The sequence below is a fragment of the Vespa mandarinia genome, chromosome 1, assembly GCF_050613455.1.
Source record: "Vespa mandarinia isolate Hongniang chromosome 1, ASM5061345v1, whole genome shotgun sequence".
In the NCBI taxonomy this organism is placed as follows: Eukaryota; Metazoa; Arthropoda; class Insecta; order Hymenoptera; family Vespidae; genus Vespa; species Vespa mandarinia.
Genome location: NC_140810.1, coordinates 6,312,501 through 6,326,611, shown reverse-complemented (window position 1 = coordinate 6,326,611; position 14,111 = coordinate 6,312,501). Strand labels below are relative to the sequence as shown.

The following is a 14,111-nucleotide window of genomic DNA, read 5'->3' as shown; positions in this document are numbered from 1 at the left end:
TATTATAATTTGTCTCGGTATAGGCACACGCATTGTATTTATTTTTCCATTTATATTATATAATGCGTTTCATTTGTAAAGTCTGTCCCGTGTGCCTGTCCTAATTTTCGTTTCTGCGTTACAAAGAGATCGATCAATTTGTCGATCATCTTCGATACAAAGATCGATGTCTGTTGTTTTCAGAAAGAATGAACTGAGATCATACGTTCAACAAAATAAAAGAAAAAATGAAAAAGAAAAAAAAAACTAGAGGGACTTCGCGATATTATACTAATATAATATAAAAACTGCAGTTATTATTATTTATCGTAAATATCGATGGAAATTGTCGAAGGATAACTCGGTTTATTCGCGGAGTTGCTCGACGATTAAATTCTTTTATATATGTATATATATATATATATATATATATATATATATATATATATAAAATTTAATAATTAGCAAAAAACTTTTCTACGTAAACGTAAAGAAAAAAGAAACGTTCTAACGACATCGACTCGTCACTTATGTGTATAGAGACATTATAGACCGTTAGATGATTAGTTAGCCATCGCGATAAATAAGGAAAATTCGTATTAAGGACTTCGACTCACACTAACGTTTATAGCTCTTCAGTTTCGTCCATATTAAAAAGTGTGATAAGTTATAACTTTTTAGAAACAATTTTTAACGTTCGAAAATTGCTTCAAGAGTGATTACCTATACGAAAGACAAACTTCCCTTACATTTTTTTTTCTTTTTCACGACATCAAATGGATCAAAATTACAATGCGAGGAGAAAATCATCGAACGAACGAGCTATTTTCGATACTCTTCATTTGTAATACTTAAAGCGAGAATACATAAGAAGAAATCTAATAACCCGTTGTAAAATCATTCAAAAACTCAATGAATCATGCCGCATCTCGTCCATGGAATCCTTTTTTTCAAATTACCGTCGCTAAGGAGAAACAAACAGTCGTCTGTTTGTGTTTGATCTGTCATTTTTACAACACCTATTCTTTCCTTGTACTTCCTATCGATCTTTGGGACCATTTTCGAAGAGAACATCTTCGATTTACTCAACACCTCCTTCTTTCATCCCTCCGAGTGATTCGTTCAAAATTTCAAAATGCGTGAAATTGTACATATTCAAGCTGGCCAATGTGGCAATCAAATTGGCGCCAAGGTTTGTCATTAAAATCATTAAACTCATAATAATTCATTGTTATAAATTTCAAAGCATCATCTTAAAGTTTTCATTTACACTTAAACTTATCCTTAAACATATTAATCGAATTAGAAATCATTTATAAATTATACTTGACATTAAATATAACCTCGATTTAATTTCATCCATCGTTATTAAACAACTGTAACATATGACAAAATCGATATTTATTAATTTATAGTTTTGGGAAGTTATCTCCGATGAACATGGTATCGATAACACAGGAACTTATCATGGAGATTCAGATTTACAATTGGAACGAATCAATGTTTATTACAATGAGGCTTCTGGCCCGAAATACGTACCTCGAGGTATTCTAGTCGACCTTGAACCTGGTACAATGGATTCTGTACGTTCCGGTCCATTTGGACAGATCTTCAGACCGGACAACTTTGTTTTTGGTCAATCAGGAGCTGGAAACAATTGGGCCAAAGGTCATTACACCGAAGGAGCAGAATTGGTAGACTCTGTTTTGGATGTAATAAGAAAAGAAGCAGAAAGTTGTGACTGTCTCCAAGGTTTCCAATTGACACACTCTTTGGGTGGAGGAACCGGATCAGGCATGGGTACACTTTTAATATCAAAAATCCGCGAAGAATATCCTGATAGGATAATGACCACTTTTTCTGTGGTACCATCGCCTAAAGTCTCTGACACTGTCGTCGAGCCCTATAATGCTACATTGTCCGTTCATCAACTCGTCGAAAACACTGATCAAGCTTACTGCATCGACAACGAGGCACTCTACGACATCTGTTTCCGTACTTTGAAACTATCCACACCTACTTACGGTGATCTAAATCATCTAGTGTCTGCCACGATGTCCGGTGTGACTACTTGCTTGAGATTCCCAGGACAATTGAATGCTGATCTAAGAAAACTGGCCGTCAACATGGTACCCTTTCCACGTCTTCACTTTTTCATGCCAGGTTTTGCACCTTTGACGTCTCGAAGTAATCAGCAATACAGAGCCTTGACCGTACCTGAATTGACTCAACAAATGTTCGACTCGAAGAATATGATGGCTGCCTGTGATCCTAGACACGGAAAATATCTCACTGTTGCTGCTGTTTTTCGTGGTAGAATGTCGATGAAAGAAGTCGACGAACAAATGCTTAATATTCAAAACAAAAATAGTTCATATTTTGTGGAATGGATTCCGAATAATGTGAAAACAGCTGTATGTGATATTCCACCACGTGGTCTTAAAATGTCAGCAACTTTCATTGGAAATTCTACGGCCATTCAAGAACTTTTCAAAAGAATCTCAGAACAATTTACGGCAATGTTTAGAAGAAAGGCTTTTCTTCATTGGTATACCGGTGAAGGAATGGATGAAATGGAATTCACCGAAGCAGAGTCGAACATGAATGATTTGGTATCTGAATATCAACAGTATCAAGAAGCTACGGTTGAAGACGAAGGCGAATACGACGAGGAGGAGGAAATCGAAGATAAATAATATAATATTCAGCAAAACTGAACATTAAATGATCCCGATCAGATAGGAAAACAAGGAAACTATATTCAACGAAAAAACATTTTATATTTTTGCCTTTTTACTTTTTGATATCTATTTTATTTTTGTTATTCATTTACTCTTTTTTATTATTTTCGAATTTTTTAAGAGATTTATAAGTTTTTATATACGATTTATATGAAATTATAAGAGATTTGTTAGTCGAATAGATTATTTATCTCGAGTAATTGATTTTTTATTGAGTTATAAAGAACATCTATGAAAAAGGTAAGGATGTATTCGTGCTAATAATCAATTTAAGATTGGATTGGTTTAGTTAATAACATTTGTATTAAAATCGCTTATCACGCGCAATAAAATAATCTTAAATATCTAATATAAAATGTTAACGAAACTGAATACGTTCAATGTTGATATTTTGACCAAATTAACGTGAATCAAAATCGATATTTTAAATATACCTGTTAAATATAATAATATGAGTAATCATAGACATACATTCGTATGACCAACACTCGAACGTTTACCGCAGCTCGCTATCGAACTCGCTATCGTCCTTCTGGTCAACTGGGATTGATCAAGCCAAGGCCTTGACAAAAATTGGTAATCACGTATTATCTCGTCCGAGCCCCGAGGACAAACACTTTATTATTGCGTATCATAGAGATTGTAGTTCGTTGTACGTCTACGTAGAAAAAGAAAGTGCAATTGAATCACTTCGTTCAATTATTTTTTGCCTTCGATTTAGGATCAATAAATCTTTCAATATAATTACAAAGTTTTTTAAATCTAAACATAGAATTTTATTTAAAGGATTATTTAATGATCAAGAAATTCATTTTACGTTAATAATATTACAAAATTTTAAAAAAAGATATTTCTAAAATTTTATAATATTACTGCAAAAGTTATCGACAAGTAACACAATGTTGCCTGAATCATGCAATGAAAGAAATAGAATCGCTTTGAAATATAAATCTAATCTTTACCACAAAATTAAAAAAAATGTTATAATTCGGTCTAAAAATTGTAAGTCACGCATAGAACAAATCGTTATAATCTTTAAAAATTTTATTAAAAATCACGATGAGAGAAATCGTACACATCCAAGCAGGACAATGTGGAAATAATATTGGAACTAAAGTAAGGTTATGTTAATTTTTACCTTTGCATTTTTATATATTAAGAAAATTTCTTTTTTTTTTTTATTAACGCTCAGATCGTTTTCTTAGTTTTGGGAAGTTATCTCGGATGAACACGGACTGACATGTGACGGAATTTTTCAAGGAGAATCGGAACTGCAATTGCAGCGCATAAATGTGTACTTTACTGAAGGATCTGGTATTGATAATTCGTCAAATAAAAATTTAATATTACCGATATTGTTAATATTAGATTTACGTACATTAATTATATACTTATTTTTATTAAAACCCATCGTATTAATATAAAAAATACACTAAATATTTTTCTGTTATAACATAAGTTCATATCATTACATCAATCGCAGTCAACATAAATTATTAAAAAATAATACTAATGAATTTTGTAACTTTATACAGTGAAATTTGAAGTCCGTCAAATTTATGGATTACGTAAAATTTATTAAAAAGTAAGCCTTGTATCCTGTATTTTTAGATTACAAGTTTATACCCAGAGCCATTTTAGTCGATCTCGATCCAGGTAGTTTAAGTTCCACGTTATCCAGTCGGTATGGTAGGCTATTTAATCCGGATAGTTTTATAGCGGGTCGAGCTGGGACTAGTAATAATTGGGCTAAAGGTTATTACACCGAAGGTGCTGAGTTAGTTGATACAACCTTGGATCTTATTCGAAAGGAGGCTGAATCTTGTGATCTAATGCAAGGTATCAAACCTTCAATAAATTTTGTCTAATACAAAGAAAAAAAAAGAAAAAAATTAACAGAGAAAAAAATTCAAAAGTGTTTACAATTTATCAGGAATTCAATTAGTTCATTCTCTTGCTGGTGGCACCGGTGGTGGCATGGGTTCCCTTTTATTACAAAAATTAAAAGAAGAATACGCAGATAGAATAATAAAATCTTACATCATATTACCAGCTCCAAAAATGTCTGACATTGTTGTGGAACCCTACAATGCCGTTTTATCTCTTTATCATCTCATAGACAGTAATGATGAAACCTTTTGCATGGACAATGAGGCCCTACATTACATTTGTACCGAGACCTTGAAACTCGCCTCTCCTACTTACAGTGATCTAAATTATTTGATATCCAATTGCATGGCTGGCATCACAACTTGTTTCAGATTTCCTGGACAATTGAATACTGATCTAAGAAAACTTCTAGTAAACATGGTACCTTATCCAAGATTACACTTTTTTGTGCCAGGTTATGTGCCTCTCACGTCAAAAAGGGTGGCCCCTTACAGAGTACTTACGGTGCCTGAATTGACTAAACAAATGTTTGATGAAAAGACAATGTTTGCTCGTTGTAATCCAAGGAATGGTAGATTCTTAACAATCGCTGCAATTTTTAGAGGTAGAATGTCAACTAGGGTAAGTATTAATTCTCTCAATCTTTTTTCCAATAAAATCTAGCAATAATTTCGATCTCGTTATGATTTCAGCATGTGGATCAGCAAATGATGAACATTCAAAATAAAAACAGTTCTTATTTCATCGAATGGATACCGAATAATATAAAGACAGCGATCTGTGATATTCCACCACGTGGACTTAGCATGAGTGCTACAATGGTGATGAACACCACAGCTATTCAAGAATGTTTTAAAAAAATGCTAAATATTTTCGACGGGATGCTTAAAAAAAAAGCTTACCTTCATTGGTATACCAATGAGGGAATGGAATTGTCCCAATTTTTAGATGCAAAGAACAGCGTTTATGAAATTGTTTCAGAGTATCAGCAGTATCAAGAAGCACCTGCTGAAACGGTCTTTGAAGAGGAAGAGATAATTTATGAATGAACTGAAAATTCATCAGGAATACAATAAAAGTAAATTAATGATTATATAACTCATAAAATGTTAATGATAAATGATATCAACTCTTTTACATTTATTTCTGAAATATTATTGGTATTGTTTATATTTTCAGTAGAAACGCAGGGATAAAATGGTCTCATCATTATTTTTATTATAAGTATTATATTTTAATCGGCTTCCTTTTACAATAATAATAATGAAACTAACAGCAGTTCGAACGATTACGAATTTCTTTTTTCGGTGATTTTATATATACTTGTATCGCAAAGTGATAAAGATTATATAATATGCACCTACATACCACCCTAACAAACCTATATTCCTTAAAATAAAAAAGTTCAAGTTTTGTTCGTAGAAATTAACAAATGATTCATAAAATATAAACTACCAGGCAGGAAAAGATAAAGATAAGCATTGTCGTTGTACGAGAAACGACGTCCTTAAAAAATCGTATATTACTTCTTTTTATTCTTTTCTTTCCTTTTTTAATAAAAAAAAAAAACCGCAGTACGTCCTAAGCATTCCTCGCAATTAAACGATACTTGCGAACATATATTGCGAACATATAAAAAAACGAGAAAAAAATAGAAAGAGAAGAAGAGAGAGAAAGAGAGAAAGAGAAAGGAGCATATTTTTGTCACTTTTTTTTCTTTTTGGTAAGATCGCTTTGGCGAACGAAGTACGATTACATCGGTGCCTTATATAAATTTCATATTTTATTTAAAATCTATCGCACGAATTTGATGTTTCTTTGGGAATAAATATAAATGAATTAATCAATGGTCTCGAATCAATATTGTTCGATCGATCGATAAATTCGAACACAGAAAATACATATAATATCTTAAATATACATAGCATTGTATTAAATCTTCTGAAATTGTTTCCAAACATTATCTCCGACAACTCTGATATTATCGGGAATGAAATGTACGTCTTTTAGGATAGTTTCAATCGTTCATTATTAAAAACGTACGTAATCGTATAAAAGTATCAAAAAGGTGTCATGATGAATGTTTAAAAGTATCAAAGAACAATTTCTTTGACATTTTTACACTTTCATTCGGAAGAAGAACAGTATAAAGAAGAAAAAGGAAAAATAGGAGAAGGAGAGGATGAAGATAAAGATGTAAAAATATTGGAACACTCGCATTTTATTCCTGTTCGCAAGCCTCGAAATCGTCAGCGCATTCTTCAGCTTCAAAATCCTCTTCGGCTGTAGCTTCTTGATATTGTTGGTACTCAGAGACCAAATCGTTCATGTTTGATTCGGCTTCGGTAAATTCCATCTCGTCCATACCTTCTCCCGTGTACCAATGCAAGAAGGCCTTTCTCCTGAACATAGCAGTAAACTGTTCGGAAATTCTCTTGAACAATTCTTGAATAGCTGTGGTATTTCCAATGAAGGTCGATGACATCTTCAAACCTTTAGGTGGTATGTCACAGACAGCGGTCTTCACATTATTCGGAATCCATTCGACGAAATACGAACTGTTTTTATTCTGTACGCTGAGCATCTGCTCGTCAACTTCTTTCATTGACATCCTACCACGGAATACAGCAGCAACGGTTAGATATCTTCCATGTCTGGGATCACAGGCAGCCATCATGTTCTTAGCATCGAACATTTGCTGCGTTAGTTCGGGTACCGAAAGAGCTGAGTATTGTTGCATAGATCTAGATGTTAAAGGTGCGAAACCAGGCATGAAGAAGTGGAGCCGAGGGAAGGGTACCATGTTGACAGCAAGTTTCCTTAAATCTGCGTTAAGTTGACCAGGAAACCTTAGGCATGTTGTTACTCCAGACATAGTCAGCGAGACCAGATGATTTAGGTCACCATAGCTAGGATTGGAGACCTTCAATGTACGGAAACAGATATCATAAAGAGCTTCGTTATCGATGCAATAAGTCTCATCGGTGTTTTCAACCAATTGATGAACGGATAGAGTCGCATTATATGGTTCTACCACAGTATCAGAGACTTTTGGCGATGGCATAACCGAATAAGTATTCATAATCCTATCAGGATACTCTTCACGAATCTTAGATATCAGAAGAGTTCCCATACCGGATCCAGTACCTCCTCCAAGCGAATGGGTCAGTTGAAAGCCTTGGAGACAATCGCAATTCTCGCATTCCTTCCTCACTACGTCAAGAACCGAGTCCACCAATTCGGCTCCCTCGGTGTAATGACCTTTGGCCCAGTTATTACCGGCACCGGACTGCCCAAAGACGAAATTATCCGGTCTGAACAACTTCCCGTATGCTCCGGATCGTACTGCGTCCATCGTACCTGGTTCCAAGTCAAGAAGAATCGCTCGAGGAACATATTTTCCACCATTCGTTGATGTGGCCACTGTAAAAAGAAAATGAATCTAATTAAATACCTATTAAAAGTTTAAAATCGAACTTTGAACACAATCATTTCACTTTTTTTCGCTTTTTTGTTTTTGGATACAAATTAATGGTTCTTTCATATCCGAAAATTAATATATTGCTAAGTTGTATTTATACTAAAGCTTTATATAATTTTTTTTTAATTTTTGTTTTTGTAGATATGAGAATGGATTATTGATGAACAACAATTCTATCTACTATTTTTATTTCCAATCAAACTATTTTATTAATTAATATCTTAATCCAGTTCATGACCTTCATTTATTAAATGAGTCTTAAAAATGAGTCATCGCAATTACGGGATGTTAGTTTCTACATATTAATTCACAAACCTCTATTATTATTCCACCAAAAACTCCTATCAGAGACTTTAACGGTCGACGGAAATGCGTATACGGTTGGACCCGTGTGCCTGCATCGTTTGCAAATGAGTCACCGTTCGATTGCGTGCGAGATATACAGGGTGACTCTTTTTTTTTTCGTTTTATGCAAAAATTGTACCGAGATATAATTGATGAAAACAGACAGTAAAAGAAAGAAAGAAAAAGGACGGGGGAAAGAAAGAAAGCATTTTATTAAAAATGGAGTATTCTTAGAACGACACACGCATACATGTGTATATGTATCTTGAATTATAAATCATATATTTGCACCGAACAACTTCCCCTAAGTTAGCTCCAGGTGCGTGCACTTCTGAGAACGTACACGTGCGATTTATCGAGTGGGAAACTCTTCCATCGACTGATTAAACCTGCATGTACGCGTTACGTGACATGCTTGCAGGCGACACGAATGTCGAATCCCTTAAAAAAAAGTTACAACTAGATATTTACTCGGATCTATACTTGGGACGATAAAATAGAATAAAAATAAATAACAGTAAAACAAATTATTTTCGACATTTAAACATATATGTTTCTTGTAAAAAAAGAATTATTTAATGGATATATTAAATCGAAAGATTCATCGTTTGATTTATAAGATTATTTTGTATAATTAGCAAGATACAACATAGAACCTGTTTTAGATATTAATTTAGCAGAATGAAACGCAACAAGTTTTTCGTTAATTCGCTGCGCAACATTATCATGAAATATGTAATTAAAGGGTATTATGCTTATAATGGGAGCACTAAAACGTAAAATTTTTACATGAGCAAGAATTATCGTTTGAAGATATCTAAAGATACTGTAGAATTTCCCATATAATATAATTATTTAAAGTAAATGTGGATAAAGTTTTTGAGTCAGTAAGTATACGTATTAATAGTAAATCGAGTTTCATATGCTTCCATGGCTTCGTTTCTCATTTGATAATGTGAAATCTTTAGTAATTAAATTCTATTGGTTACGGTGCATAGGATCATAATTAAAACTTGCTAAGCAACATCTAATCGAACTCCCGTGAGAATTATTTCGAAACGATATTTATTATTAACTGTATTTTGAATATCATCGATTGTTAACAAATCATCGTCTTATTTTTAATGAAACATAAGAGAGACGTAAGTATTAACATGACTTTGAACATTATAGATTTTTAACGAAATGAAAATATTTAATAAAACATTATCGATTTTTAATAAAACGTAACATATGGGGCTGAAAAATAATTGCTGAGAGGAAGTTTCGTCTCTCTTCAAAATGCAAGGAGTCGTTTTGTATATAATAAATAAAAACTTTATGAATAAGCATGATGAACGTTCGATCGATTGACGTCCATAGTGGACACGTATCAAATTCGGCGAATGAACTGTGAATATTCAGAGAGGTTACACTATATTTGGTCGACGTATCGAACGTGATGCCTTTAAATAGATTTCAAACGTTTTCTTTTTTTTTTTTTTTTAAGCTTTACGCCTGATATTAAACTCTAATTACATTAATTCATAATGATTTAAAGAAATAGATATCAATCGATTTTTAATTAACTCGTTAATGCCCGGAAGAAAAGAAGAAAATTTAATTAAAATGCGTCCTTTAATTAAAAAAATACACACTATTAAAACGAAGTATCTTGAATCTTGTCACTCGTAATATATTTAATTTATTTTCATTTAGACAAGATTAAATCAATCATCAGTTCGATAAAAAGATATTCCTGAAGATAATTATGAATCTAAATAGGAGTCTCGATAAATTTCATCGTAAGAATGAACATATGTATCCACATATATATTTATACTGTTATTTTAAATATCCAATGAGCAGTTAGATTGGATATACTGTAAGCTGTTACGAACGGAATACCCATGAGGAGACGAGTCTATGCATGTACATGACTGTCCTACAAATGTATCAAATATTTGCCATGATTTTCTACATACTTCCTTACCTACTCGTAATTATGCTTAAGAAATTTAATTGGCATGTAACATCGATATTAATCCTTAGAATCAAAACTTAAAATCTTCAGAATTCAATTTATACAAATAATGATATCAACAAAATTTAACAAAATTCGTAATAATTATTAATTTGATAAACAATGAAAGTATGAAGTAATTTAATTCGATTTATAAAAGAAAATAATATAGAAAGACGTACTGAATTATAAAGAGGAAAAAAAACAAGGAAAACGAATAAATGTAACTTGTTTTGCGAGTGCCTTGAAGCAAGAAGGACAAATAGAAAGATAAAGAAGAAGAGAGTCGAGGATGGGCGTCGGCAGGCGTCGTCGTCCTCGTCGAGACTGCCAAGGGGTGAAAAAGTACAAAGCGTCTATTTCGGTCGTTAAATACTGGCGAGAGCGTTCCTCCCGTCCATTTTCTTCTTCCATTCCACGTACGAATATAAGTATATATAATGTCTATGTATATGTGTGTTTATAGGAAAACTACACAAATACTATCTTTCTAACTTTCTGGTAATTTCTATTTTAACAAACGATTACTAATATTAAGCCAAGAAAAAAAAGGGATAGGGATTCACTTCGATGGAAAAAGAAACTCTTTCAATATATAACTTTGGACCATTCATTGAATGATATAAAAAAACGATTATTATCCTGAATGATAATGTATCTCATCAATCTTATATTTATCTTTTTCTTTTACTTTAAAGTAAATAAGATAATCCAGGATGATTATCCTATTATTGTATGTTAATTTTTCAATAATGCTTTTGTCTTTATCTTGTGATTATAATAATTAATGATTATTTTTTATATAAGAATCTAATATGATAGATATTTAAAGATCTAGATTAATGTAGAGAGGAAAAAAAAATTTAGAAGATAAGAAAGTTTCGTTTACCGGTAGCCTCGTTGTAATAAACGGAGATTCGCTCCAGCTGTAGATCGCTATCTCCATGATAAATGCCGGATTGGTCGATGCCATGTTCCTCGGAGATCACTTCCCAAAACTGCAATTAAAGTCATTGTTTTTTTAATAAAAGATCTTTTATTTATATAAACGATCATATTTTTTTTACAAATTGATTTATATTAAAAAATTAGAAATCCATTAAAATATTTTATTTCAAATCCGATAAAATGCCGATGTATATCTTTTTTTTTATAGAAAATTATATATTAATAAGCTAAGTATAAATTAAATTCTCTTTCTCTGTTCGGGGACAAGGATAACAGAACTCTCATCTAAAAATAGAAAAGCACGAAATTAACGCGGGCTATGCCCCCTGACTCGTGTTCACCCTCCCTTAAACATTTTCTCTTCTCCATTTGTCCGGCGTCTTAACTATTTTCACCCTTCTATTAATAGCTGGCCGCAACGTCTGCGACATCCTCCATGAGCCGATGAACCTACGAAAATTCTACTTGTGTACTGTGACTTTCACTTCCAATCTCGGCAGATATACATGTAACGCGATCCCTTATGAATATTTTATGAATATCGTGCCGTGAATGATATCCAAAGCCTTTTATCTTGCCGAGATTTTACATTTCGGTTCAAAAAATTCAAATGTAAAAATAATAATGATAGCTGAATGATACAGAAATGGCATCACTATAAATACAAAAATAAAATATATAATAAATCAATTATTTAATGTTTTATAATATTATAAAACCTTATTATAAAAACTATAAATACAATACCTTCTGTACCTAATGTGTCTTATTTATTATTTTCTTTTTTTGAAAAGTATCATTACTATTTTTTCTAAAGTTAATTAATGATACCGTTATTCTTAAAAACTAAATTTAAGAAACCACGAAAGTACATACTTGAAACATAAAATAACCAAACCGTAAAGCTAATAGAAAAGACAAACATAATTACATGAAAGGAGGTTTCTTCGTCAAGAGACCGAAGCGCTACTTCGGCTCGTCACGCTCGTAAAATTCGCCACAATTTTCTAGTGTCACGGAAACTATAATTGGTCGTAGAAAGAAAGAGAGAGAGAGAGAAAGAGAGAGAGAGAAAGTATAAAAAACATTTAATATGCAAGATTTGAAGTTGTAGAAAATGCATAAAGGGTCGAAGTAAAGTCGTTAACGCTTAGTACACAGCAATATTTCTATTTCGAATACCGTAACCGGTCGTGGCCTGTAATTTATCTCATACTTCCCCGTACATATCTCGTTTTAATTTTGTATTTCTGTTTTTTTTTTGTTTTTTTTTTGTCTTTTTCTTTTTTCTCGGTCTACCACAACGTTTCGTCTATCTCCTTAGACGCCTGCGGTCGAGTGATTTCTAGAGCGATATTTCGTTTATTCGAGACCGACATCGAGATTGCACGAGTTATTAGCTCGAAAGACAGAGACAGAGAGAGAGAGAGAGAGACAGAGAGAGAGAGAGAGAGAGACAGAGAGAGAGAGAGAGAGAGAGAAAGAGAGAGGACAAGAGAGATTATAGCTCGTATTATACGAGTTCGATCGGTCGAGCACACTGTGGCTTTTCTTCTTGGTAGATGAGATCGTTAAATTCTTCCATGCGGAAAACAATGGTGGCCGATCGACCGCGTGTTATTTCCACGACGACGAAGAGAGTCGTGCATGAAAGAGAGAAAGAAAGAGACAGAAAGAGAAGAATAGAGAAAGAGAGAGACAGAGGAAGAATAGCCAGAGCTAATAAAACTTTCATTTCTCCCTTTGCTATCGTCCAAGCAAGCCAAACCTTTGTCTCTCTCTTTTTTTCTCTGTCTCTCTGTCTCTCGTTCTTTCTTTCTTTCTTTTTCTTTTTTTTTTCAAAATTACGAAATTTTTCCTATCTATTAAAATTAAAAAAAATGAACTTTGGACAAATGAACGTACTTAGTATCTTTCGATTATTCCATAAAAATTCAATTTACTGTGTAACAATCGACAAAGAGAAATGACTCATTTTAATTGATTCGAGAGAAGGAATTTACTTGTTTATAATGATCCCTTCTCTATGAGACTAATTACTAACTCGAGCGTACAATTCATTTTATTCATTAAGTTGAATGCGCACGCGTACACGGCCTCTCTCAAAAGAAAGAAGAACGAGCGAACGATCGGGCGAGCTTTCATTCTGAGTCATGTCGAAATGTCTATTTTTGTGTTGATATAATTAAATAAATTGATGTTTCAAAATAAATTAAATAATAATGATAATGATAACAATAATAATAATAATAACAATAAGAATAGCTATAATAATAATAATAATAATAATAATAATAATAATAATAATAATAATAATAATAATAATAATAATAATAATAATAATAATAATAATAATAATAATAATAATAATAATAATAATAATAATAATAATAATAATAATAATAATAATAATAATAATAATAATAATAATAATAATAATAATAATAATAATAATAATAATAAATGACATAATTAATTATATAAAAAATATTATATCTAGGTCGAATCTATTTCAAGAAAAAGATTACATTAAAAAGAAATCTTATCTCTCCTTTGGAGAATATTTCAGGATTATTTTCAATATCAAGAAAAAAGAAAAGATAGAAAGGACTCCCCTGATGTTAGCCATATGTCATAATGTAGTAAGCTAAAGCTATATCTACCTTTTATCTTTTCTAAAGCAACTACGAGCATTTCTATTCCGCATAAAGGCAGCAACCATCTG

At 32.2% G+C, this 14,111-nt stretch overlaps 3 protein-coding genes across 7 annotated transcripts in view; 2 read left to right on the top strand and 1 right to left on the bottom strand.

Moving 5' to 3' along the window:
* Positions 1-112: 112 nt before the first annotated feature.
* LOC118447018 (tubulin beta-2 chain-like) lies at positions 113-2,809 on the top strand. Its single transcript, XM_035878373.2, has 2 exons — positions 113-1,171; positions 1,395-2,809. Exons 1-2 carry the CDS (start codon positions 1,115-1,117, stop codon positions 2,673-2,675), a joined length of 1,338 nt encoding a protein of 445 aa, XP_035734266.1. The 5' UTR covers positions 113-1,114; the 3' UTR covers positions 2,676-2,809.
* Positions 2,810-3,700: 891 nt separating this feature from the next.
* On the top strand, positions 3,701-5,880 carry LOC118447019 (tubulin beta-1 chain). 5 transcript variants are annotated; one of them, XM_085660409.1, is made up of 6 exons: positions 3,701-3,836; positions 3,926-4,034; positions 4,332-4,559; positions 4,654-5,231; positions 5,303-5,688; positions 5,793-5,880. In XM_085660409.1, the coding sequence occupies exons 1-5, from the start codon at positions 3,780-3,782 to the stop codon at positions 5,657-5,659; spliced, it is 1,329 nt and encodes a 442-aa protein (XP_085516535.1). In that variant the 5' UTR covers positions 3,701-3,779; the 3' UTR covers positions 5,660-5,688; positions 5,793-5,880. The 5 variants fall into 5 exon arrangements, with proteins under 5 accessions (XP_085516535.1, XP_035734269.1, XP_085516536.1 ...); XM_035878376.2 differs by having other exon boundaries at positions 5,790-5,854; XM_085660410.1 differs by having other exon boundaries at positions 4,440-4,559; positions 5,303-5,854.
* A 951-nt stretch (positions 5,881-6,831) lies between these two features.
* Positions 6,832-14,111, bottom strand: part of LOC118447017 (tubulin beta-3 chain) — a 12,419-nt gene continuing 5,139 nt past the window's right edge. The window contains exons 2-3 of the mRNA XM_035878371.2: positions 11,328-11,436; positions 6,832-8,033 (exon numbers count right to left, since the gene is read on the bottom strand). Coding sequence (XP_035734264.1) covers positions 6,832-8,033; positions 11,328-11,436 — 1,311 coding nt within the window. The remainder of the gene's footprint in view (positions 8,034-11,327; positions 11,437-14,111) is intronic.

What these genes read in the sequence shown, in the direction of transcription:
- LOC118447018 (XM_035878373.2), top strand. Translation starts at nt 1,115, where the DNA reads ATGCGTGAAATTGTACATATTCAAGCTGGCCAATGTGGCAATCAAATT. An exon ending in GCAATCAAATTGGCGCCAAG is followed by an intron (nt 1,172 to 1,394) that starts GTTTGTCATTAA and finishes ATTAATTTATAG; the next exon opens with TTTTGGGAAGTTATCTCCGA.
- LOC118447019 (XM_085660409.1), top strand. Translation starts at nt 3,780, where the DNA reads ATGAGAGAAATCGTACACATCCAAGCAGGACAATGTGGAAATAATATT. An exon ending in GAAATAATATTGGAACTAAA is followed by an intron (nt 3,837 to 3,925) that starts GTAAGGTTATGT and finishes TCGTTTTCTTAG; the next exon opens with TTTTGGGAAGTTATCTCGGA. An exon ending in ATCTTGTGATCTAATGCAAG is followed by an intron (nt 4,560 to 4,653) that starts GTATCAAACCTT and finishes ACAATTTATCAG; the next exon opens with GAATTCAATTAGTTCATTCT.